The sequence below is a fragment of the Oncorhynchus masou genome, chromosome 15 (genome assembly GCF_036934945.1).
Source record: "Oncorhynchus masou masou isolate Uvic2021 chromosome 15, UVic_Omas_1.1, whole genome shotgun sequence".
Taxonomy (NCBI): Eukaryota; Metazoa; Chordata; class Actinopteri; order Salmoniformes; family Salmonidae; genus Oncorhynchus; species Oncorhynchus masou.
The window spans coordinates 28416550-28443364 of NC_088226.1; the positions used below are offsets into that span (position 1 = coordinate 28416550).

Here is a 26815-nt window from a genome sequence, read left to right on the forward strand (position 1 = left end):
TTTGGGTGTGCGAGACTTGACAGCAGAAGAGTTACAGGATGTGTTAAGTGGTGATGTCCCTTCCTTTCAATGTGATGACATGAGGTAGGAATAAATAAATGCAATTAGTGGAGTAGGGGGGGTGTTAATTTGATTTAATATAATTTTGAAATTTGTGAGTATAGTGTTAGATGGTAGGGTCCTTATTTAGTACATTTTTCTTTTTCAAGTAAAGTATAAGGGAGTTGTACTCCAGTCTATTAGGAGGCGGCAATGAAACAAGTTGGATGCCAACCGCCGTTAAACCTCGAAGAAGAAGTCACCCCCAAAATTTGCCCGATCAACGAAAAACGTCAATTCCCGTCGGCCCTTGTTTCAAGTGAAGGGAAGTAAAATGTCGGCGATGGATGGGATGGGCCTCTTAATGTGCTTTTAACAATATCTCAACATTTAATACTGTATTTTAAACGTAAATGTCACGTTTTAGAAAATAATCGTTAGTTGAAGATTGTGGATTTAAACGGACAAAACATAACTGGATCTAAGGTATGTATTTGACCGGTGTAGCTAGGAGGAGAGCTAACGTTAGCAAACCTGGCTAGCTAGCTAACGTTACTGCTATTTCTGGCAGGTCTGGCTAGCTAGCGACGAATCTGATTCCAGTGAAAACGTGACGATTATAACTAGTTTCAGTGATCAAGTGTATTTACTAGTTAAGTTAGTTTGTAGTTTACCAGCCAGGTCAACTGGTGTTGCAAGCAACAGACGAGAGTGCCGCCTGATCCAGGTATTTTGCAACAGCTAGAGTTAGCTTGCCACTTCCAGTTAATGCAATGGCTAATTAGATAGCTAGCTAACATCGTCACACACGACACTGCAAGATTCTTCAAAATTGTATTTGACTTAAGTTATGTATCATCAGACAAAGACTCCGGCGAAGAGGAAACAGAGAAGGATGAAGAAAGGAGTAGGACGAGGTTGAGGTGTTACCAAGGTGATAGGGAGAACCCAGATGACGAGCCTAGCGAACTGGTGAGTGTTATTGTGTGTGTGTGTGTTTTAAGCTCTTCCATTGACTGTAGCAGCTATTAATGTGTGTGTTTGTCTGTCCCCTTCATATAGGGAGCTGCCATTACTGCAACCCCCGAAACACTTTCCTGCTTGGTCTCTCTTCACTGCTATCCACAGCATCTCCTCGGCAGGTAATGCCGGCCTACGCTACATGCATTTTAAAATCTTTCCTGTAATTTTTTGTCCTGCCAACGTAGTGGTGCACACACTAAACGAAGAGGCAGAGACTGGGGTCACACACGTATAAAATTATTCCCTTGGTCGTGAGGATTCGCGATACCACACTGTCTTGCGAAAAAATATGTAAATTAGAACGAGCTGTGGCTCAAAGCCGCCTCATAAACGTTTTCAGTCATACATTCACGCTTGCCATACAGAGTTGAAATGTCAAGCCAATACATTTAGAATTGGGTAACATTGCTTGTCAACTTCAGAGCTGTAATGATTTGACGCTTTGGTTAAAGACAAGTACAAATGCATGCTAGTAGTAGTCATTGCTCTTGTACACATTCTGGCTGATGTGATATGTCATCACTGGTAGGATCTCATTGGCTTTTGCTGATCACCATTCTCAACTTGTCGTTAAACATGTCACTCTACAAGAGCATTGCAGATTTTATGACAATAAAATCCAACATTTTAGAACGTATTGGGATGTCTCATAGACGGATCTGTAGCCCTCAGATTTCTTCTCTGACTTGCTCACATTAAACGAGCATCGGTGACAGCTGCGAGCTTCGAGTAGGCAACACCATGGGTATTTTGTCTCCGATTTCAAACTTGTCTGGGACAGCTAAATTGGGGCCAAAATCACATGCCTGACTAAGGAGAGGATGTCAGAGTGAAAAGTCATCTGAAATGTATGGGAGAGTGAGACACCCTATATAATGAATTGCATAACAGGGAATTATGATGTGCCAGTTCCACTGCGTGGTTTCATGAGTGATGTATTTGTATTCCAGTTCTGACCTTGAAGTGTAGTTGACAGCTGAGGTGAGAGTGGAAGGCTCGTTACTGCTCAGTATCCTGTCCACTGTCGCCCCTGGCATAGGCAGCTGGAAGACAGGTAAATATTTTGTACCAACTCTAATACACACATATAGGACTCTACTTCCCCCAAACACACACACACTTGACAGATTGTGGGACCCAGGTGGTTGATAAAGGCCTAACATTTCTTGTCTCATCTTTCAGGGTTGCTCTTTGATCCCCGACCTTCAGTATCCCTCCTCCACCCACAACCCCAGGCTCCACAGAGTTCTGGACTACAGCTTACCCCAGGCCCAGCTCCCATCCTGGCCATGGACTTAACTCAAATCCCATGCCTTAAAGGGATGCCTGATGTCCCTCCTCCTCATGGGATCACAGAGACTGCCAAGAGCCCCCTGCCTACCTCCACATCTTCCTCCTCTCCCGCCTCCCCACCTTCCTCTTCATCCTCCTCTCCTGGTGCCGTGGCAACCAGCTACAACAATGATATCCAGGAGGGAAGTGCCAACAGCATGATGATGGGTGATGTGGTGTCCTCCACTTCTGCCTCTCTGGCTCCCCCCTCTCACTCTGACCCCTCGTTCTCCTCCTCCGATCCCTTGTTATGCCTCTCACCCCTTGTGGGCACCAACGGACAAAACGAGCTCGAGACGGAGATTTACGACCCATTTCACCCCACGGAAGGAGAGAGAGAGGAAAGAGCGGCGGAGGAGGAAGGGGAAAAGTACGACCCCTTTGATCCGACCGGCTCTCCCCCCTCAGAGAGAGAGGAAGAGGAGTGTGAGACGGGGGGAGGGAGGGAGAGAGGGAACAGCCTGAGCAGCAAGGGGAGCGATGCTAGAGGGAAGAGAAGGAAGGTAGAGATGGGGAGGACAGGAGGAGAGGGGAAAGACAATGCTCCTCCAGACTCCACGGACGCTCTCTCTGTTCCCCCGCTCTCACCTCGCTCCCTCCCTCTCCCCCTTCGGAGGAGGCTGGACCGAACCAAAGAACCCCGTGTGAAAGTACGGGACAGGAGAGAGAAGGCAAACCACTCGGACCACTCTGAGATTGAGGAGGGTGAGATCGTTGGGGCCACTGAGAGGGATGGAGGAAATAGGGAGGAGAGAGGCCGGGAAGGAGTCCTTCCTCTCGTCCTCCCCATATCCTCTGGCAGTCCTTTCCTCCACAGGGGAGCCAAGCCGGAGAGGATCCTGAGGGTGTTGGACGGGGATAGCTTTGTGTCGGTGCGGGCTGAGGGGGACTGGGCGGGGCTGGTGATGCCTGGCAGGGAGGATGGGGAGCCCATGGATGAGGAGGAGGAGGAAGAAGAGGAGGAGGAGGAGCTGGTGGTGGTCGGGGTAGGAGATCTGAGGAGGAAGCTGGTCAGCCGGCGTAATGCGAGATACCGCTCCTCCTTCCCCTCTTCCCTCTCGCCTCAGCACCTCCCACCGTCTCCTCACACCGTCCCTCTGGCCCCCTCCCCGCTCACTGCCGAGAAGGACAAGAGCCGCAAGAGCTCCAAGGAGAGGGAGCGGCGCAAGCGAAAGGGGTGCAAGGTAGGGGAGGAGGAGCAGGAGGAGGAGAAGAGGAGGAAGAAAAGGAAAGAAAAGGGTGGTGGTAGAGAGAATGGTGGGGAGAGGAAGGAAAGACACAGGGAGAGGGGGCGGCGGAGTGAGAAAGAGAAGAAAACAGAAGTGGAGAAGGAGAGGGGGAGGAGCAGCAGAAGCGACAGCAGGAAGAGGAAGAAGAGACGACGGAGCACCCCGGAATCTTCAGCTCGCCCCCGCTCACAAAACACCTCAGCGCAGCAGGCCCACGGGGGCCGCTCCTGGTCAAACACTTCAGAGGACCGACACAGAGAGAGAGACAGAGAGAATAACAGAGACCGATACAGAGACAGAGTTGGGGAACGAGACGGTGATCGAGACAAGGACAGAAAGAAAGATGACACCCGGAGAAGGGAGAGGGATGGAGACTCTAGCCGGATAAAGAGGGAAAGAGAGCGAGACGGTGTCCGCAAATCGTCCAGTCGAGAAAGAGGCAGCTCCAAGAGGTCCAAAGGAAGCGTAGAACCAAGGCACCGGGAAATGGACAGGCACCAGGACAGAGAAAGGCACAGAGAAAGGCACCAGGACAGAGAAAGGCACAGAGAAAGGCACAGAGAAAGGGACAGGGAGAGACGTCGAGATGGTCGACCCGTGGTGCCGCCATCCATCCAAGATCTCAATGGCTCTGACCTGTTCGCCATCAAGCGCACCATCACGGTCACCACGACCACCACCACCACTCTCCCCGGATCCCCCCCGCTGGCTCCATCCTCCCCCCGCAGCCCCTCCCAGGGCTCCGAAAAGCCCCACAAGAGGAAGAAGAAGAGCCATCGGCGCTCGGACGAAGAGTTGGAAGACAGCATTGGCCAGGGTGGGAGCCTCTCCCTCTCTCCGCCGTCACATTACCATGGCTATGACTCGGACCACTTCTCAGACAAACTGGAGATAGACATGCATTCTCTGGACGGGGAGGCTCTGGATTCAGACCACCCCTCTATAGAAGACTCCCCTCCCCAGCTTCTGGAACCCGCTGCCCTCAGCGCCAAACCCAAGACCGCTACCAAACCTGGACGCCACCACTTCAAGAAGAAATCACGAACGGGCAAGAAAGCTGGTCAGTCCAAGTCGTCCTCTTCCTCCTCGGTTAGACCTAAAGGTAAGGAGCTCTCCACCTCCTCACTCTCCCCAACCCAGGCCACCCCCGGCCTGGCCTCCGCCCCAGCCACCCTCCCCTCGGCCAAACGAGGGTGGAAGATAGGGAAGGAGAAAGAGCGTGGGGAAAAAGGAGGAAAGAAAGAGTCTGGTCGGTCTGGCAGGTCCAAGAAATTAAGTGGCGGTGGGAGGAAAGCCAAGCTGCAGTCCAAAGTGTCAGTGCTGGTGCGCGAGGGTGTGAGCAGCACCACGGGCGGCCTGGTGGGCTCGGGGAAGCTGGGCATGGAGCTCCTCGGGGTGGGCGGACCAGTAGGGGGCTCTGGGGGGCCGGTGGTGGGAGGCTCCATTGCCGTGGTCTTTAGGAGGGACAATGAGAGCAGATCTCCGTTCCTCAAGCCATGCTCTGAGCCTCTATTGCTGAGTGGACGCAACAAGGACCTGGGGAAGGTGGGCAAACGCAGTTCCCTGGCCGTTCCACCTTCTTCCTTCCTGGCTAATCCCACGGTGGCAGCGCTGAAGTCCAAGAAGGCCAAGCCCAGCTCTACCACCTCCACATCGTCCTCGGCGTCTTCGCCCTCATTGTCCCTAGCAACCAAGCGTAGGAGGCGGCTGGCGAAGAAGACGCGGGGAGAGAAAGGCCTAGCCAGCGGTTTGACGGACGTGGATAGCGCTATAGCCAACTGTAGCTCTGAGGGCGGCGGCTGGGGTGGGTCTTCCTCCGACATCCAATCAGGAGTGGGGGCTAAACCCTCCAGTCCGCACTCTGGTCCAGCTGGTCCAACCCCTTCCTCATCCTCTTCATCATCCTCTTCCACCGGGGTCCTCCCCCGTCCTCCTCACCCCCCCACACCCCCCCGCCCTCCCTCACCGCCTCGCGTGATGCTCGGGAGTCATCTCCCGACTCTCAGACAGTGGACAGCAGCTGTAAGACCCCTGAGCCCTCTTTCCTACCCGAGGACTGCCCCGCTCAGACCCAGAGCACCCTCAACCTGTCCCCCTCCAGTCCCTCGTCCCAGGGGGGAAGCCTCTCACAGTACGGCCCCTCCAACATGAAGCCACTCCCTCTAGACGAAGACCCCAAATCCCTGGCCTCACCCCCTTGTTCCTCCTCATCTGTCTCTGCCCTCGTCTCGCTTTCCCTTCCTCCTTCCTCCACAGACCCCTCCTCCTCTTCCTCCTCTTCTGTTTCTTCCTCCTCGGCAAACAAGCTGCCACCGCCCCCACCTCCCCCTCCTGCTGCCCCTACCCTCCCTTGGAGTCTGCAGACAGGAGTGGACTGCACGGCCGGAGGAGTTTTAGCATGTAAGTCTCTTGTCAGTAGCATTCATTATAATAATGTCAACAGGTGCAGTTTTGGTACGTTTTTGTGTATTCCTGTTGCTACTATGAAGTGTATATAATATGTAACAAGGTTTTACTAACCCCATGCTCTCTGTATTTCAGTGACAGCTTTGCTGTTTAAGATGGAAGAGGCCAATATCGCAAGTAGAGCCAAAGCCCAGGAGTTCATCCATGCTACCAGCCAGGTGTGTGTGTCTTTGAGTAATTATTATATTCCGTTATCAGTGTGGGGGTATATATACAGTACTAGTTAAATGTTTGGACACACCTACTCATTTACTATTTTCTACATTGTAGAATAATAGTGAAGACATCTAAACAAGGAGATAACACACATGCAATTATGTAGTAACCAAAAAAGTGTTAACTCTTGGTGTTAGGGGGCAGTATTTTCATTTTTGAAAAAAAAGGTTCCCATTTTAAACGGGATATTTTGTCAGGAAAAGATGTTAGAATATGCATATAATTGACAGCTTTGGATAGAAAACACTCTAACGTTTCCAAAACTGTAAAGATATTGTCTGTGAGTATAACAGAACTGATGTTGCAGGTAAAAGCCTGAGAAAAATCCAATCCGGAAGTGCCCCAGGCTTTGAAAGCGCTGCGTTCCAATGACTCCCTATATGGCTGTGAATGTACCATCAACGAGCTTACGCTTTCTACGTATTCCCCAACGTGTCTACAGCATTGTGACGTAGTTTTATGCATTTCTGTTGAAGAATAGCCGTATGGGTCACATTGCGTAAGTGGTCACATGCTGGCTCCGAGAGAGATTTTCGCGTAAAGTGCAGAGGTATCCATTACTCCAATCGGTCCTAGAGAAAAAGGAATTGTCCCGACGGATATATTATCGAATAGATATTAAAAAATACCTTGAGGATGGATTCTAAACAACGTTTGCCATTTTTCTGTCGATATTATGGAGCGAATTTGGAATATTTTTCGGCATTGTGGTGACCGCAATTTCCGGGCGATTTCTCAGCCAAACGTGAAGAACAAATGGAGCTATTTCGCCTAAAAAAATAATATTTTGGGAAAAAATGAACTTTGGCTGTCTACCTGGGAGTCTCTTGAGTGAAAACATCCAAAGATAAACAATTTAATTCGATTGCTTTTCTGATTTCCGTGACAAGTTTGCCTGCTGCTAGCAAGGCATAATGCTATGCTAGGCTATGATAAACTTACACAAATGCTTGTCTAGCGTTGGCTGTAAAGCATATTTTGAAAATCTGAGATGACAGGGTGATTAACAAAAAGCTAAGCTGTGTTCCAATATATTGCACTTGTGATTTTCACGAATAGGAATATTTTCTAGGAAGATTTATGTCTGTTGCTTTATGCTAATTAGTGTCAGATGATGATAACGGTCCCGTTCACGGGCTGGGCGTCACTACAGGTTAATGCGTTTGATGAGCTGGATGAGCTCCGTTCAAGACTATCCTACCAACGAGACATTAAAACCTGTTTCACCGAGTCGTGGCTGAACGACAATACGGATAATAAACAGTTGGCTGGGTTTTTCTACGTCCGGTAAGAAGAGGGGTGGTGGTGTGTCTATTTGTCAATAACAGCTGGTGCACGATGTCTAATATTAAGGAAGTTGAGGTATTTCTCGCCTGAGGTGGAGTACCTCATGATAAGCTGTAGACGACACAATTTGTTTTGTGTCAATTTTAATTTTACCATTATTGAACTAAGCAAGTCGACCAAGTTTTTTTTCTATATTTTTCGTAGCCGTCTATTCACCATCACAAACCGATGCTCATCCAGAAGCGGCGCTTCTAGTGTCCGGGGACTTTAATGTCGGCAAACTTAAATCCATTTCTACAAGCATGTCACATGTCACCAAAGGGGAAAAAACTCTAGACCACCTACTCCACACATGGAGACACACTTGTTCAACGCCCTCCATTTGGCAAATCTGACCATAATTCTATCCTCCTGATTCCTGCTTACAAGCTAAAACTAAAGCAGGAAGTACCAGTGACACGCTCAATACGGAAGTGGTCATATGATGCGGAATAGAGGTCGACCAATTAATCGGAATGGACGATTTAATTGGAGCCGATTTCAAGTTTTCATAACAATCGGTAATCAGCATTTTTGGACACCGATCATGGCCGATTACATTGCACTCCACGAGGAGACTGCGTGGCAGGCTGACTACCTGTTATGTGAGTGCAGGAAGGGAGCCAAGTTAAGGTGATAGCTAGCATTAAACTTATCTTATAAAAAAAACATCAATCTTAACCTAATCACTAGTTAACTACACATGGTTGATGATATTATTAGTTTATCTAGCTTGTCCTGCGTTGCATATAATCGATATGGTGCCTGTTAATTTATCATTGAATCATAGCCTACTTCGCCAAACAGGTGATTTAACAAGTGCATCCGCGAAAAAAACACTGTCGTTGCACAAATGTGTATCTAACCATAAACATCAACGCCTTTTTTAAAAATCAATACACAACTATATATTTTTAAACCTGCGTATTTAGTTAATATTTCCTGCTAACATGAATTTCTTTTAACTAGGGAAATTGTGTCACTTCTCCTGCGTTCTGTGCGACGCAGTCAGGGTACATGCAGTGACATGCAAAGACAGCCAATTTCACGAAACGGGGGATGATTTAACAAAAACGGGGGATGATTTAACAAAAGTGCATTTGTGAAAAAGCACAATCGTTGCACGAATGTGCAGTGGGGCAAAAAAGTATTTAGTAAGCCACCAATTGTGCAAGTTCTTTCACTTAAAAAGATGAGAGGCCCGTAATTTTCATCATAGGTACACTTCAACTATGACAGACAAAATGAGAAAAAAAATCCAGAAAATAACATTGTAGGATTTTTAATGAATTTATTTGCAAATTATGGTGGAAAATAAGTATTTGGTCAATAACCGAAGTTTATCTCAATACTTTGTTATATACCCTTTGTTGGCAATGACAGAGGTCAAACGTTTTCTGTAAGTCTTCACAAGGTTTTCACACACTGTTGCTGGTATTTTGGCCCATTCCTCCATGCAGTTCTGATCTAGAACAGTGATGTTTTGGGGCTGTTGCTTGGCAACACAGACTTTCTCCAATACTTTGTTTTTGCATTATTTAAACCAAATTGAACATGTTTTATTGTTTATTTGAGGCTAAATTGATTTTGATGTATTATACACTGCTCAAAAAATAAAGGGAACACTAAAATAACACATCCTAGATCTGAATGAATGAAATATTTTGATTATTTTGATTACTTTTTTCTTTACATAGTTGAATGTGCTGACAACAAAATCACACAAATTATCAATGTAAATCAAATTTATCAACCCATGGAGGTCTGGATTTGGAGTCACACTCAAAATTAAAGTGGAAAACCACACTACAGTCTGATCCAACTTTGATGAAATGTCCTTAAAACAAGTCAAAATGAGGCTCAGTAGTGTGTGTGGCCTCCACATACCTGTATGGCATGCTCCTGATGAGGTGGCGGATGGTTTCCTGAGGGATCTCCTCCCAGACCTGGACTAAAGCATCCGCCAACTCCTGGACAGTCTGTGGTGCAACGTGGCGTTGGTGGATGGAGCGAGACATGATGTGCTCAATTCAAATCAAATCAAAATCAAATCAATTGGATTCAGGTCTGGGGAACGGGCGGGCCAGTCCATAGCATCAATGCCATCCTCTTGCAGGAACTGCTGACACACTCCAGCCACATGAGGTCTAGCATTGTCTTGCATTAGGAGGAACCCAGGGCCAACCGCACCAGCATATGGTCTCACAAAGGGTCTGAGGATCTCATCTCGGTACCTAATGGCAGTCAGGCTACCTCTGGCGAGCACATGGCGGGCTGTGCGGCCCCCCAAAGAAATTCCACCCCACACCATGACTGACCCACCGCCAAACCGGTCATGCTGGAGGATGTTACAAGCAGCAGAACATTCTCCACGGCGTTTACAGACTCTGTCACATGTGCTCAGTGTGAACCTGCTTTCATCTGTGAAGAGCACAGGGCGCCAGTGGCGATTTTGCCAATCTTGGTGTTCTCTGGCAAATGCCAAATGTAAATGACCTGCACGGTGTTGGGCTGTAAGCACAACCCCCACCTGTGGACGTCGGGCCCTCATACCACCCTCATGGAGTCTGTTTCTGACCGTTTGATCAGACACATGCACATTTGTGGCCTGCTGGAGGTCATTTTGCAGGGCTCTGGCAGTGCTCCTCATTGCACAAAGGCGGAGGTAGCGGTCCTGCTGCTGTGTTGTTGCCCTCCTACGGCCTCCTCCACGTCTCCTGATGTACTGGCCTGTCTCCTTGTAGCGCCTCCATGCTCTGGACACTACGCTGACAGACACAGCAAACCTTCTTGCCACAGCTCGCATTGATGTGCCATCCTGGATGAGCTGCACTACCTGAGCCACTTGTGTGGGTTGTAGACTCCGTCTCATGCTACCACTAGAGTGAAAGCACCGCCAGCATTCAAAAGTGACCAAAACATCAGCCAGGAAGCATAGGAACTGAGAAGTGCTCTGTGGTCACCACCTGCAGAACCACTCCTTTATTGGTGTTGTCTTGCTAATTGCCTATAATTTCCACCTGTTGTCTATTCCATTTGTACAACAGCATGTGAAATTTATTGTCAATCAGTGTTGCTTTCTAAGTGGACAGTTTGTTTTCACAGAAGTGTGATTGACTTGGAGTTATATTGTGTTGTTTAAGTGTTCCCTTTATTTTTTGAGCAGTGTAATAAGTTAAAATAAGTGTTCATTCAGTATAGTTGTAATTGTCATTATTACAAATAAATACATTTAAAAAATTGGCTGATTTTAATCGGTATTGGCTTTTTTTGGTCCTCCAATAATCGGTATCGGAGTTGAAAATTTCATCATCAGTCGACCTCTAATGCGGATGCTATGCTACAGGACTGTTTTGATAGCACAGTCTGGAATATGTTCCGGGATTCATCCTATGGGTTTGAGGAGAGAACCACATTAGTCATCGGCCTCATCAATAAGTGCATCGACGACGCCATCCTCATAATGACTGTACAGAAGCCATGGATTACAGGCAACATCTGTACCAAGCTAAAGGCTAGAGCTGCCGCTTTCAAGGAGCGGGACACTAATCCAGACGCTTATACGAACCATTATGCCCTCAGATTAACCATCAAACAGGCAAGCATCAATACAGGAGTAAGATTGAATCTTACTACGCCGGCTCTGACATTTGTCGGATGTGGCAGAGTTTGCAAACTATTACGGACTACAAAGGGAAACCCAGCCGCAAGCTGCCCAGTGATGCTTGTATACCATATGGGCTAATTGCCTTTTGATGCTTGCTTCGAGGCAAGCAACACCGACGCATGCATGAGAGCACCAGCTGTTCCAGACATCTGTAGGATCAGGCTCTCCGCAGCCGACGTGTGCAAGAACTTTTAAACAGGTCAACATTCACAAGGCTGTGGGGCCAGACGGATTACCTGGACATTTACTCAATGCACTGTTGGACCAACTGGCAAGCGTCTTCACTGACATTTTCAACCTCTCCCTGACTGAGTCTGTAATTCCTACATGTTTCAAGCAGAACACCATAGTCCCTGTGGCAAAGAAAGCGAAGTTAACCTGCCTAAATGACTACTGCCCCATAGCACTCATATTGGTAGCCATGAAGTGGTTTGAAAGGCTGATCATGGCTCATATCAACACCATTATCCCATAAACCCTAGATCCACTCCAATTTGTATACCGCCCTAACAGATCCTCAGATGACTTAATCTCAATTGCACTCCACACTGCCCTTTCCCACCTGGACAAAAGAAACACCTATGTGAGAATGTTTTTCATTGACTACAGCTCAGCATTCAACACCATCGTGCCCACAAAGCTCATCCCTAAGCTAAGGACCCTGGGACTAAACACCTCCCTCTGCAACTGGATCCTGGACTTCCTGACGGGCCACCCCCAGGTGGTAAGGGTAGGCAACAACACATCTGCCATGCTGATCCTAAACAGGGGGCCTCTCGGGTGCATGCTTATTCCCCTCCTGTACTCCCTGTTCACCCACAACTGTGTGGCCAGGCACAACTCGAACACCATCATTAAGTTTGCTGATGACACAACAGTGGTAGGCCTGACCACCGACAACAATGAGACAGCCTATAGGGAAGAGGTTGGAGACCTGGCAGTGTAGTGCCAGGACAACAACCTCCCCCTCAACATGATCAAGACAAAGGAGCTGATCGTGGACTACAGGAAAAGGAGGGCTAGACACGCCCCCGTTCACATCAACAGGGCTGTTATGGAGCGGGTCGAGAGTTTCAAGTTCCTTGGTGTCCACATCACCAAGAAACTATCTTGGTCCAAACACACCAAGGCAGTCGTGAAGAGAGCATGACAACACCTTTTTCCCTCTCAGGAAACTGAAAAGATTTGGCATGGGTCCCCAGATCCTCAAAGTTCTACAGCTGCACTATTGAGAGCATCCTGATTGGTTCAAATCAAATGTTATTGCGAACATAAACATGGTTAGCAGATGTTATTGCGAGTGTAGCGAAATGCTTTTGCTTCTAGATCCGACAGTGCAGCAGTATCTAAGGGGTAATATCTAACAAAGTCCACAACAAAACCTAATACACACAATCTAGTAAAGGAATGGGATGAGAATATATAAGTATAAATATATAGATGAGCAGTGACCGAGCAGCTAAGATGCAATAGATAGTAAAGAATAGATAGTTAAGGATACAGTATATACATATGAGATCAGTAATGTGAGATATGTAAACGTTCTTAAAGTGGCATTATTGAAGTGACTAGTTCCTTTTATTAAAGTGCCCAATGATATCAAGTCTGTAAGTAGGCAGCCCCCTCTCTGTGCTATTGGTGGCTGTTTTAACAATCTGATGGCCTTGAGATTGAAAAACAGCTACTATCTCTCTGTCCCAGCTCTGATGCACTTAGAAAATCAAATCAAATTTTATTTGTCACATACACATGGTTAGCAGATGTTAATGCGAGTGTAGCGAAATGCTTGTGCTTCTAGTTCCGACAATGCAGTAATAACCAACAAGTAATCTAACTAACAATTCCAAAACTACTGTCCTATACACACAAGTGTAAGGGGATAAAGAATATGTACATAAAGATATATGAATGAGTGATGGTACAGAGCAGCATAGGCAAGATACAGTAGATGGTCTCGAGTACAGTATATACATATGAGATGAGTATGTAAACAAAGTGGCATAGTTAAAGTGGCTAGTGATACATGTATTACATAAAGATGCGGTAGATGATATAGAGTACAGTATATACGTATACATATTAGATGAATACTGTAGGGTATGTAAACATTAGATTAAGTAGCATTGTTTAAAGTGGCTAGTGATATATTTTACATAATTTCCCATCAATTCCCATTATTAAAGTGGCTGGAGTTGAGTCAGTGTGTTGGCAGCAGCCACTCAATGTTAGTGGTGGCTGTTTAACAGTCTGATGGCCTTGAGATAGAAGACCTTGCCTTCTGGATGGAAGTGGGGTGAACAGTTAGTGGCTCGGGTGGTCATTGTCCTTGATGATCTTTTTTGTCTTCCTGTGACATCGGGTGTTGTCGGTGTCCTGGAGGGCAGGTAGGCTGCCCCTGATGATACGTTGTGCAGACCACACCACCCTCTGGAGAGTCCTGCAGTTGTAGGCAGTGCAGTTGCCGTACCAGGCGGTGATACAGCCCGACAGGATGCTCTCAATTGTGCACCTGTAAAAGTTAGTGAGGGTTTTCGGTGACAAACCACGTTTTTTTTCAGCCTCCTGTGGTTGAAGTGGCGCTGTTGTGCGTTCTTCACCACACTGTCCGTGTGGGTGGACCATTTCAGTTTGCCCGTGATATGTACACAGAGGAACTTAAAACCTTCCACTGCTGTCCCGTCAATGTAAATAGGGGGGTGCTCCCTTTGCTGTTTCCTGAAGTCCACAATCATCTCTTTTGTTTTGCTGACATTGAGTGAGATGTTATTTTCCTGACACCACACTCCGAAGGGTCCTCACCTCCCTGGAGGCTGTCTCGTTGTTGGCAGTCAAGTCTACCACTAGTGTCGTCTGTAAACTTTGACTGAGTTGGAGCCGTGCATGGCCATGCAGTCGTGGGTGAACAAGGAGTACAGGAGAGGGCAGAGAACACACCCTTGTGGGGCCCCAGTGTTAAGGATTAGCAAAGTGGAGATGTTGTTTCCTACCTTCACCACCTGGGGGGTGACCCGTCAGGAAGTCCAAGACCAAGTTGCTCAGGGTGGGGTCGAGATCCAGGGTCCAAAGCTTAATGATGAGTTTGGAGGGTACTATGGGGTTGAATGCTGTGCAGTAGTCAATGAACAGCATTCTTACATAGGTATTCCTTTTGTCCAGATGGGATAGGGCAGTGTGCAGCATGATGGCGATTGCATCGTCTGTGGACCTATTGGGGCGGAAAGCAAATTGGAGTGGGTCGAGGGTAACAGATAGGGTGGAGGTGATATGATCCTTGACAGAAATGAGTGCTACTGGGCAGTAGTCATTTAGTTCAGTTACATGAGCTTTCTTGGGAACAGGAACAATGGTGGCCATCTTGAAGCATGTGGGGACAGCAGTCTGGGATGAGGTTGATTTGAATATGTCCGGTTGAATCAGCGCCTGGTATGGCAACTGCTTGGCATCTGACCGTAAGGCGCTACAGAGGGTTGTGCCCCCAAGCCTTAAGACTGCTGAACAATTAATCAAATGGCCACCTGGACTATTTGTGTCAAATAATATTTGATTTTCAAGCAGATTTAAGTTAAAACTGTAACTAGGCCACTTAGGAACATTCAATGTTGTCTTGGTAAGCAACTCCAGTGTACATTTGCCTGGTGTTCTAGATTATTGTTCTGCTGAAAGGTGAATTTGTCTCCAAGTGTCTGTTGGAACGCAGACTGAATCACGTTATCCTATAGGATTTTGCCTCTGCTTAGATCTATTCCGTTTCTTTTTATACAACGACAATCTCTAGTCCTTGCCGATTACCAGCATACCCATAACATGATGCAGCCACCACCATGCTTGAAAATATGAAGAGTGGTACTCTGAAGTGTTGTTAGCACCAACATAATGCTTTGTATTCAGGACAAAAATTAATTTCTTTGCCACAATTTTTGCTGTTTTACTTTAGTGCAAACAGGATGCATGTTTTGGAATATTTTTCTGTACAGGGTTCCTTTTCACTGGGTTAGTATTGTTGCATAACTACAATGTTGTTGGTCCATCCTCCGTTTTCTATCACCGTTGGTTGAGCCTCCCGAGTGGCGCACCTGTCTGTGTTGCAGTGCTAGTGGCGTCACTATAATGCTCAGGGTTCAGTCCCAGGCTTTATCACGACCGGCCATGATCGGGAGTCCCATAGGGCTGCGCACAATTGGCCCAGCGTCGTCTGGGTTAGTGGAGGGTTGGGCAGGGGGGACTTTACTTGGCATATCATGCTCTAGTGACTCCTTGTGGCGGGCTGGGCACCTGCAGACTGACCTCGGTCATCAGGTGAACGGTGTTTGCTTCCACACATTGGTTCTTCTGAGTTAAGCGGGCGGGTCATGTTTTGGAGGACGCATGACTCGACCTTCGCCTCCCGAAACCGTTGCAGTAATGAGACAATATCGAAATTGGGAGGGATTTAAAAAGCTTCTTTTTTATCACCATTGGCCTCATGGTGAAATCCCTGAGGGGTTTCCTTCCTCTCCGGCAACTGAGTTAGGAAGGACTCCTGTATCTTTTTAGTGATTGGGTGTATTGCTGCACCATTCAAAGTGTAATTAATAACTTCACCATGCACAAAGGGATATTCAATGTCTGCAAGGCATTGGAAAACTCCCTGATCTTTGTGATTGAATCTGTGTTTGAAATGCACTACTTGACTGAGGGACCTTTTCAGATAATTGTATGTGTGGGTTACAGAGATGAGGAAGTAATTCAAAAATAATGTTAAATGCTATTATCAGCCGGGCTAGACAATCTGGACCCTCTCTTTCTAAAATTATCTTGCTGAAATTGTTGCAACCCCTATCACTAGCCTGTTCAACCTCTCTTTCGTATTGTCAGATTCCAAAAGATTGGAAAGCTGCTGCGGTCATCCCCCTCTTCAAAGGGGGATACACTCTAAACCCAAACTGCTACAGACCTATATCTATCCTACCCTGCCTTTCTAAGGTCTTCGAAAAGCCAAGTTAACAAACCGATTACCGACCATTTCGAATCCCACCATACCTTCTCTGCTATGCAATCTGGTTTCAGAGCTGGTCATGGGCGCACCTCAGCCACGCTCAAGGTCCTAAACGATATCATAACTGCCATCGATAAAAGACAGTACTGTGCAGCCGTCTTCATCAACCTGGCCAAGGATTTCGACTCTGTCAATCACCACATTCTTATCAGCAGACTCAACAGCCTTGGTTTCTCAAATGATTGCCTGAACTCTGATAGAGTTCAGTGTGTAAAATCGGAGGGCCTGTTGTCCGGACCTCTGGCAGTCCCACAGGGTTCAATTCTCGGGCCAACTCTCTTCTCTGTATACATCAATGATGTCGCTCTTGCTACTGGTGATTCTCTGATCCACCTCTACGCCGACGACACCATTTTGTATACCTCTGGCCCTTCTTTGGACACTGTGTTAACTAACATCCAGACGAGCTTCAATGCCATACAACTCTCCTTCCGTGGCCTCCAACTGCTCTTAAATGCAAGTAAAACTAAATGCATGCTCTTCAACCGATCGCTCCCGCACCTGCCCTCCCGTCCAGCATCACTACTCTGGACTAGAGGTCGACCGATTATGATTTTTGAATGCCGATACCGATTTATTGGAGGACCAAAAAAGCCGATACAGATTTAATTGGCCGATTTAAAAAAATAAAAATAAAAATAAAAAAAAATAAAAAATATTAAAAAAAAATATATATATTTTTTAACTTATTTATTTTGACAATGACAATTATAACAATACTGATTTAAAAAAAAAATATATATATTTTACCTTTATTTAACCAGGCAAGTCAGTTAAGAACATATTCTTATTTTCAATGACGGCCTGGGAACAATGGGTTAACTGCCTGTTCAGGGGCAGAACGACAGATTTGTACCTTGTCAGCTTGGGGGTTTGAACTCGCAACCTTCCGGTTACTAGCCCAACGCTCTAACCACTAGGCTACCCTACCTGTGAATAACTACTAGAAGGCTCAGAGCGAGTGATGTTTCAAAAGCTATTAGCGTGCGCTAACTAGCTAGCCATTTCACTTCGGTTACACCAGCCTCATCTCGGGGATTGATAGGCTTGAAGTCATAAACAGTGCAATGCTTGACGCACAACGAAGAGCTGCTGGCAAAACGCACAAAAGTGCTGTTTGAATTAATGTTTACGCGCCTGCTTTTGCCTACCACCGCTCAGTCAGATACTTAGATACTTGTATGCTTGTATGCTCAGTCAGATTATATGCAACGCAGCACACTCTATATAATATCTAGTAATATCATCAACCATGTGTAGTTAACTAGTTATTATGATTGATTGTTTTTTATAAGATAAGTTTATTGCTAGCTAGCAACTTACCTTGGCTTACTGCATTCGCCAAACAGGCAGTCTCCTTGTGGAGTGCAACAAGAGAGAGGCAGGTCGTTATTGCGTTGGACAAGTTAACTGTAAGGCTGCAAGATTGGATCCTCCGAGCTGACAAGGTGAAAATCTGTCATTCTGCCCCTGAACGAGGCAGTTAACCCACCGTTCCTAGGCAGTCATTGAAAATAAGAATGTGTTCTTAACTGACTTGCCTAGTTAAATAAAGGTATAAAATAAATATATATATATATATATATATATATATCAGTGCCTTGCGAAAGTATTTGGCCCCCTTGAACTTTGCGACCTTTTGCCACATTTCAGGCTTCAAACATGAAAGATATAAAACTGTATAAATGTAAAACTGTAAGATATAAAACTTTTTGTGAAGAATCAACAAGTGGGACACAATCATGAAGTGGAATGACATTTATTGGATATTTCAAACTTTTTTAACAAATCAAAAACTGAAAATTGGGCGTGCAAAATTATTCAGCCCCTTTACTTTCAGTGCAGCAAACTCTCTCCAGAAGTTCAGTGAGGATCTCTGAATGATCCAATGTTGACCTAAATGACTAATGATGATATATACAATCCACCTGTGTGTAATCAAGTCTCCGTATAAATGCACCTGCACTGTGATCGTCTCAGAGGTCCGTTAAAAGCGCATATATATATATATATATATACACAGTGCCTTGCGAAATATATATATTGATATATATATATACACACACACATACATTTTAAAAATCGGCATATCGGCGCCCAAAAATACCGATTTCCGATTGTTGTTATGAAAACTTGAAATCGGCCCTAATTAATTGGCCATTCCGATTAATTGGTTTGACCTCTACTCTGGACGGTTCTAACTTAGAATATGTGGACAACTACAAATACTGAGGTGACTGGTTCGACTGTAAACTCTCCTTCCAGACTCACATTAAGCATCTCCAATCCAAAATTAAATCTAGAATCGGCATCCTATTTCGCAACAAAGCATCCTTCACTCATGCTGCCAACCATAACCTCGTAAAACCGACCATCCTACCGATCCTCGACTTCGGTGATGTCATCTATAAAATTGCCTCCAACACTCTACTCAACAAACTGGATGCAGTCTATCACAGTGCCATTCGTTTTGTCACCAAAGCCCCATATACTACCGACCATTGCGACCTGTACGCTCTCGTTGGGTTGCCCTCGCTTCATTCTCGTCGCCAAACCCACTGGCTCCAGGTCATGTACAAGTCTGCTAGGTAAAGCCCTGCCTTATCTCAGCTCACTGGTCATCATAGCAGCATCCACCCGTAGCACGTGCTCCAGCAGGTATATCTCACTGGTCACCCCCAAAGCCAATTCTTCCTTTGGCCGCCTTTCCTCCCAGTTCTCTGCTGCCAATGACTGGAACGAACTGCAAAAATCACTGACGCTGGAGACTCATATCTCCCTCACTAGCTTTTAAGCACCAGCTGTCAGAGCAGCTCACAGATCACTGCATCTGTACATAGCCCATCTGTAAATAGCCCATCCAACTACCTCATCCCCATACTGTATTTATTTATCTTGCTCCTTTGCACCCCAATATATTTATTTGCATACACATACACACATATACACACACACACACACACATATATACATATATACACACACACACACACACACACCCACTTATTTATTCATTCATTCATTCTCGGCCGACTCTCTATATTCTGCACATCTACCATTCCAGTGTTTAATTGCTATATTGTAATTACTTCGCCACCATGGCCTATTTATTGCCTTACCTCCTTTATTCTACCTCATTTGCGCATACTGTATATAGACTTTTTCTACTGTATTATTTATTGACTGTATGTTTGTTTATTCCATGTGTCGAACTGCTTCGCTTTATCTTGGCCAGGTCGCAGTTGCAAATGAGAACTTGTTCTCAACTAGCCTACCTGGTAAACTTCTTGCGTCGAGCAATCCCGTATCCGGGAGCGTAATCATATCCTCAAGCTCATTAGCATAACGCAACGTTAACTATTCATGAAAATCGCAAATTAAATGAAAGAAACATATTCACTCACAAGCTTAGCCTTTTAACAACACTGTCATCTCAGATTTTCAAAATATGCTTTTCAACCATATTTACACAAGCATTTGTGCAAGAGTATTGAAAGCTAGCATAGCATTAAGCCTAGCATTCAGCAGGCAATATTTTCACAAAAACAAGAAAAGCATTCAAATATAATCATTTACCTTTGAAGAACTTCGGATGTTTTCAATGAGGAGACTCTCATGTTCAGTTTTTCCAAAAAGATTATTTGTGTAGGAGAAATCGCTCCGTTGTGTTCATCACGTTTGGCTAAGAAAATTACAACGCCAAACTTTTTTTCCAAATTAACTCCATAATATCGACAGAAACATGGAAAACGTTGTTTAGAATCAATCCTCAAGGTGTTTTTCACGTATCTATTCGATAAATCATTTGTGGCAGTTGACTTTCTCCTCTGAAGCAAATGGTAAAATGCACGCAGCTGGAGATTACGCAATAATTTCGACGGAGGACACCAAGCGGGCACCTGGTAAATGTAGTCTCTTATGGTCAATCTTCCAATGATATGCCTACAAATACGTCACAATGCTGCAGACACCTTGGGGAAAAGACAGAAAGTGTAGGCTCATTCCTGGCGCATTCACAGCCATATAAGGAGACATTGGAACACAGCGCCCTCAAAATCTGGGCCATTTCCTGTTTGAAATTTCATTTTGGTTTCGCCTGTAGCATCAGTTCTGTGGCACTCACAGATAATATCTTTGCAGTTTTGGAAACGTCAGTGTTTTCTTTCCAAAGCTGTCAATTATATGCATAGTCGAGCATCTTTTCGTGACAAAATATTTTGTTTAAAACGGGAACGTTTTTTTAATCCAAAAATTAAAAGAGCACCCCCTATATTGAAGAAGTTAAATAAAAAAAATATAACCAATATTGCACACAGTGAGTCAATGCAACTTATGTGACTTGCTAAGCACATTTTTGGTCCTGAACCTCCTGAAGAGGTTGTATATTTATTGACTAAAGACACTTCAGCCTTTCATTTCTAAAAACATAATTCCACTTTGACATTGTGGGGTATTGTGTGGAGGCCAGTGACAGTCTCAATTGAATCCATTTTAAATTCCGGCTGTAACACATCAAAATGTGGAAAAAGTCAAAGGATGTAAATACTTTCTGAAGGCACTGTATACGTGTTACATATTTGTCTTGGATTGTTTTGAAGGTGTTCAATATCTAACCAACAATTTCTCATCACACCTTCCATCTCTCTCTCTTGCAGATTCTCTCCCAAACCAATCAGAACCATTCATCGCAGCATGCCCCTTCTTCCTCTTCCCAGGTTCCTCCTTCCCCTGGCCCCACCCCTGCTCAGTTCATCCTGCACAGCGCTCTCCCATTGGTGGGATGCACCAAAACCCCGCCCAACCACCTGCACCTTGGCATGTCTTTGGGTGGCGGCTGTGCCCAGACCCCGCCCCCTCTCATGCCCTCTGGGTTCTCGGGAGGGTCCGGAGACTCCAGTGATATAGGCTGGGACGAGAGCAAGGACCCTGACAAGGTAGCACCATTAAAAACCATGTCTTTCTACCACTCTCATATCTTCCAATTACTGATGTATGTGTGTGGAAAGGAATAAGGTCATCTGACTATCAGTACAGTACTGCATAGTGTTGGCACAATACCAGAACGTTGACTTCATTACTGATACTAGGTTTTGTATCACGATGTTCAATACCAAAACGATACAGAGGCAACAAAAAAAAGGCATATTAGCCAAAGTTACAGAATGGCACATGATCCAGACAGATATGCTCAGCTACTGCTCTGTTCAATCGTTGGGCATCTTTTGAGTTAAATATCAACACATTAGCTTTTTTTTTTTTTTTTTACAAACTTTTTTTCCCCAGAGACAGCCACTACATAATGGTAATCATTTGTTTCAATGGTAAATAAATCTGTAGCATATCCACAATACAGGTGAATGCATATTCAATAGGAGTGTGTGCATGCATTGAGTTATCAAACTTGTTTTTGGGGTGATTCCATGGGGCTACAGATGACAAACCATTTCCCTTCCATTTTGAGACACATTTTATTGTGTTCATCAACAGCATTTGTATAGAAGTAGCTTTTTTCATGAGAATGTTTGTCTCTTTAATGAGTAATGATGTCATTCACGAGGCGATAGATCATCTTTTGGAGAGATGAGAAAGAGACCGAATAAGTGAATCCATAAAGTTTTTATTGGCAATCAGCTATGAAATCAATATTATGCCTTAGTTTGCATATCATCACAAACAAAGTCTAGGGTAGTGAATTGATGTTAGCTTTAGCTGTCACCTAGCAAGGAAAGTTAGCCTACAAAGCTGGACACTATTGGTATATTCTTTCATTGTAAAGGGTTCTAGTCTGTATTGACTTTGTTTTGCGAATCAGTAATTAACAGTTTCAACATCTACATGCCGTGTCGCATTATTCAAGTCTGTTAACTTCTGTGCAGTATGAGTGGGAGCTTATATGAATGCAGCCCAGACTCCCAGTGCAGGCTAGCAAGTGGAGCAGGCACTGTGCGCTCTATAAGAAGGGGTCGACTGCGCTGATAAGAACGGCTTGACCCGTGAGACACATTTGACAGAAGTACCGAAAGTAACAAATTGTACTGCAAAACAGTTTTTCATGCTCTGGTATCTGAAAAGTTGTGACGTTTCGGTATACCGTGCAACACTAGTACTGCACCTCTTATTTTATTTATCTCGCTCTCAGTACCTGAAGAAGCTCCACACTCAGGAGCGTGCGGTGGAGGAGGTGAAGCTGGCCATTAAGCCTTACTACCAGCGTAAAGACATCAACAAGGACGACTACAAGGACATCCTGAGAAAGGCAGTGCACAAGGTAACCCAGCCCTCTAACCATAAACCTGCTTTAGCCTTATTACCTTGTTATTACATGGTTTAGCACAATGTTATTAGTGTTATTACATGGTTCAAGTACGCTGTTATTAAGTGGCTAGGTACACAGTGTTACGTGGCTTAGCACAGTGTTGTTAACTTTGCTATTCGATGGTGTAAAACAAACACCTTATTCTATGAATGACTTGATAAACAGTTGAATCAGGTGTGTTAGTGCTGGGCTGGAACAAAAAAAAAAGTCTGCTCCGCAAATGGTCAGGCTTTTGGGTTTAGGCTGTACTGTCTCTCAGTAATGGAGTGTAGGTGCATTTTGTTCCATAGGAATAACAACCTGTTTGTGACATTTTAATAGATTGGCTAACACAATGTTAAAATATTGGCATAATTACTAGACTGAATGGTGTGGTGTCGATACAATTACTTTTGACTTGTTTGTGAATGTTTATAGAATTTCCACAAACAGGTATTGGCAGTTGTTGGAAGTAGACTTCATAAATAAGGCCAAAGGGAGTGTAGAATATTTAAGCAATAAGGCCCGATGGGGTGTGATATATTGGCCAATACACTGACCAAAAATATAAACGCAACAGGTTAAGTGTTGGTCCCATGTTTCATGAGCTATAATATAATATTTAAAAAAATAACATGTGCACAAAAAGCTTATTTCTCTCAATTTTGTGCACAAATTGGTTTACATCTCTGTTAGTGAGCATTCTCCTTTGCCAAGATAATCCATCCACCTGATAGGTGTGGCATATCAAGACGCTTATTAAACAGCATGATCATTACACAGTTGCACCCTGTGCTGGGAATGATAAAAGGTCACTCTAAAATGTGCAGTTTTGTCACTACCACAGATGTCTCAAGTTTTGATGGCGCATGCAATTGGCATGCTGGCTGCAGGTATGTCCACCAGAGCTGTTGCCAGAGAATGTAATGTTCATAAGAACCGTAGACCACGTGTAACCACGCCAGCCCGGGACTTCCACATCCGGCCTCTTCAACTGCGGCATCGTCTGAGACCAGCCACCCGGACAGCTGATGAAACTGTGGGTATGCACAACCGAAGAATTTCTGCACAAACTGTCAGAAACTGTCTCAGGGAAAGCTCATCTGCATGCTCGTAGTTCTCACCATGGTCTTGACCTGACTACAGTTTTGGCGTCGTAACTGACTTCAGTGGGCAAATGCTCACCTTCGATGGCCACTGGCAAGCTGGAGAAGTGTGCTCTTCACGGATGAATCCGGGTTTCAATTCTGCTGGGCAGATGGCAGACACCGTGTGTGGGAGAACGGTATGCTGATGTCAATGTTGTCCATGGTGTGGGTGGGGTTTAAGTATGGGCAGGCATAAGCTACAGACAACTAACACGATTGCAATTTCTCGAAGGCAATTTGAATGAACAGAGACACTGATGAGATCCTGAGGCCCGTTGTCATGCCATTCATCTACCGCTGTCACCTCATGTTTCAGCATAATAACACATGGCCTCATGTCGCAAGGATCTGTAAACATTTCCTGGAAGCTGAAAATGTCCCAGTTCTTTCATGGCCTCACCAGATATGTCACCCATTGAGCATGTTTGGGATGCTCTGGGTCGACGTTTACGACAGCGTGTTCCAGTTCCCGTCAACATCCATCAACTTCTCACAGCCATTGAAGAGTGTGACAACATTCCACAGGCCACAATAAACAGCCTGATCAACTCTATGTGACGGCGATGTCTTGCGCTCCATGGGGCAGATGGTGGTCGCACAAAATACTGACTGGTTTTCTAATCCACGCCCATACTTTTTTTTTTAGGTATCTGTGACCAATAGATGCATATCTGCATTTCCAGTGATGTGAAATCCATAGATTAGGGCCTTATTTATTTAATTGATTCCCTTATGTGATCTGTGACTCAGTAAAATCTTTTTAAATTGTTGTATGTTTATATTTTTGTTCAGTGTGAGGCCAGTTAGACATACTGCCAAATTCTCTGAAACGGCATTGGCCTAGGGCTTTTCTTATGCACGACGCGAAACTGTATATTGGCCATATACCACAAACCTCAGAGGTGCCTTATTGCTATTATAAACAACATAAAAAAAGGACAGTAAACAAGTATTTTTGCATCATACCCATTTACATTTAAGTCATTTGGCAGACGCTCTTATCCAGAGCGACTTACAAATTGGTGAATTCACCTTATGACATCCAGTGGAACAGCCACTTTACAATAGTGCATCTAAATCATTTAAGGGGGGGTGAGAAGGATTACTTTATCCTATCCTAGATATTCCTTAAAGAGGTGGGGTTTCAGGTGTCTCCGGAAGGTGGTGATTGACTCCGCTGTCCTGGCGTTGTGAGGGAGTTTGTTCCACCATTGGGGGGCCCCCGTGGTATATTGTCTAATATACACAAGGCTGGAATACTGTTTAAGCAAATAAGCATCCAGGATGCAAACTACCCGGTTTATAATGCAGAATATGCAACTATGTTCCAACACAGTAACAATTGGAAGTTGTAATTACGTTACATTGTAAGTAATTACAGCCTAGCGAAATTACTGTGTAGTTAGTTTAACAGCAATTTGATATAGTGTGTTTATGACTAATACCGACGTGTGTGTGTGTGGTTGTCTCTGCTTCTCAGATCTGCCACAGTCGAAATGGAGAGATCAACCCGGTCAAGGTGAGCAACCTGGTCAAGCTTTATGTTCAGAGGTACAAGTACTTCAGGAAGCACGGTCGAAAGATGGATGAGGAAGTGAGGGAGGACAGAGAGATGGATTCCTCCTATTGATTGGAGAAGGGGTCGCTCTCACACTACTCCCATTGGTTCTGCTGCCCACTCTTTGCACGTGACTGGGCCCACTGAGGCCATAGTGACATTTGTTTTATTCACCTCCCTATTTGCTGTCCCCATGTAAACTCGTAACCGCCCCGCCCCCTCTCTCGTCTCCTGTGTGTCTTGCTGTACAGAAATATTGAGTAGATATCCGCAAAATATACGCACGCACTATATGAATAAAAAAAAATACAATGTTATGGGAGCGATGCAGAACACACGTGCATACACACTTACACGTGCGCGCACACACATACTGTACATACTGTAAGTACACTACACTGACTCCTTTCTCTCTGTGTGGTATAAACCTGTCAGGTTGTTGGTCGGCTGGTTTAAATATAGATATTTGACACTTGATTTTCTGTTCCCGTCTTTTATTTGAAGTCTACTCTGAGGGGTGGTTTCCTGAGCACAAGTGAGTTCGCTTTTTAAGTCCAAGACCAGGCTTAATCTGTGTCCGGGAAACCAACCCTGAAGGTTTTTGTACTCTGATCAGTGCTTAGGCAGAGAGCGAAATAAATGAATGCAAGGTGTCACTGTCCTACAAGCTATGGATTTACAGGCTTGCAGCGTACTTGTCACTGACTGAGTGAACTATTTGTAATAGATTCTTTATCAATGCTGTTTCTGAACCAGGCTTAAATACTGTAGGTACTGTTTAAGTTATTTAAGAATGTAAACACCAGCCTAAAGTAATTATACGCATCTGTGTATCCCTCTCTGTCATACACAGAGGCAGATCTAGGATCAGTTTTATCCTCCACACAATCCTTACCCTACCCATTTAAAGTAGGGAACTGCAAAACTGGCCATAGATAGATTTTAGGTGCAATTTGACACTTACTCTGTGCTAAGTCTGTTTGAGTCTCCATTGGTTTCTATTAGTGTTAGTGAGTAATTGTTCTAGTCCATGACCACGTGATATCCGTCAATAAACGGACATCAATTTAAACATTGAAAGCAACCATGAAAATGAAGTACCCCTGCGACTTGATGAGTTTACACATTGGAAGTTGAAGCTATGTGGTGAGTCAACGCGTGTTGGGTGCCTGGGATGTGTGTACTATGTTGGATGTATCATTGCGCTTGTTCCTTTCATTGTCAGGTCTCTGTTAGTGGGTGAACACTCCTGTCAGTTTATCTCTACAACTGTTTGACCAGTCAGGCAGTCAGAATTGGAACCAATGGAATAGTCCCAAAAGAGTCAACTCCAACCAACATCAAGAGCACCTCCGAAACTATGTAAGTATATAATTATTAAGGTTGTCAGTTAGTCAAAAAGTTGATTAAGGCCCAGTTCCATCCCCTTCCCTTATCAATCAAAAGCATGAAACCTTAGGCCGACACAGAGTTCACCAAAC

General features: G+C 44.9%; 1 protein-coding gene across 1 annotated transcript; it reads left to right on the plus strand.

The window, feature by feature from the left end:
- Positions 1-350: 350 nt before the first annotated feature.
- Positions 351-26545, plus strand: LOC135556089 (splicing factor, arginine/serine-rich 19-like). The gene is given in 10 exon segments (XM_064989001.1): positions 351-525; positions 902-1011; positions 1102-1181; positions 2013-2116; positions 2245-5541; positions 5544-6023; positions 6165-6247; positions 20989-21267; positions 22473-22601; positions 25257-26545. Coding segments are annotated over 6 exon segments (4311 nt in total). The 5' UTR covers positions 351-525; positions 902-1011; positions 1102-1181; positions 2013-2116; positions 2245-2351; the 3' UTR covers positions 25407-26545.
- The last annotated feature ends 270 nt before the right edge of the window (positions 26546-26815 follow it).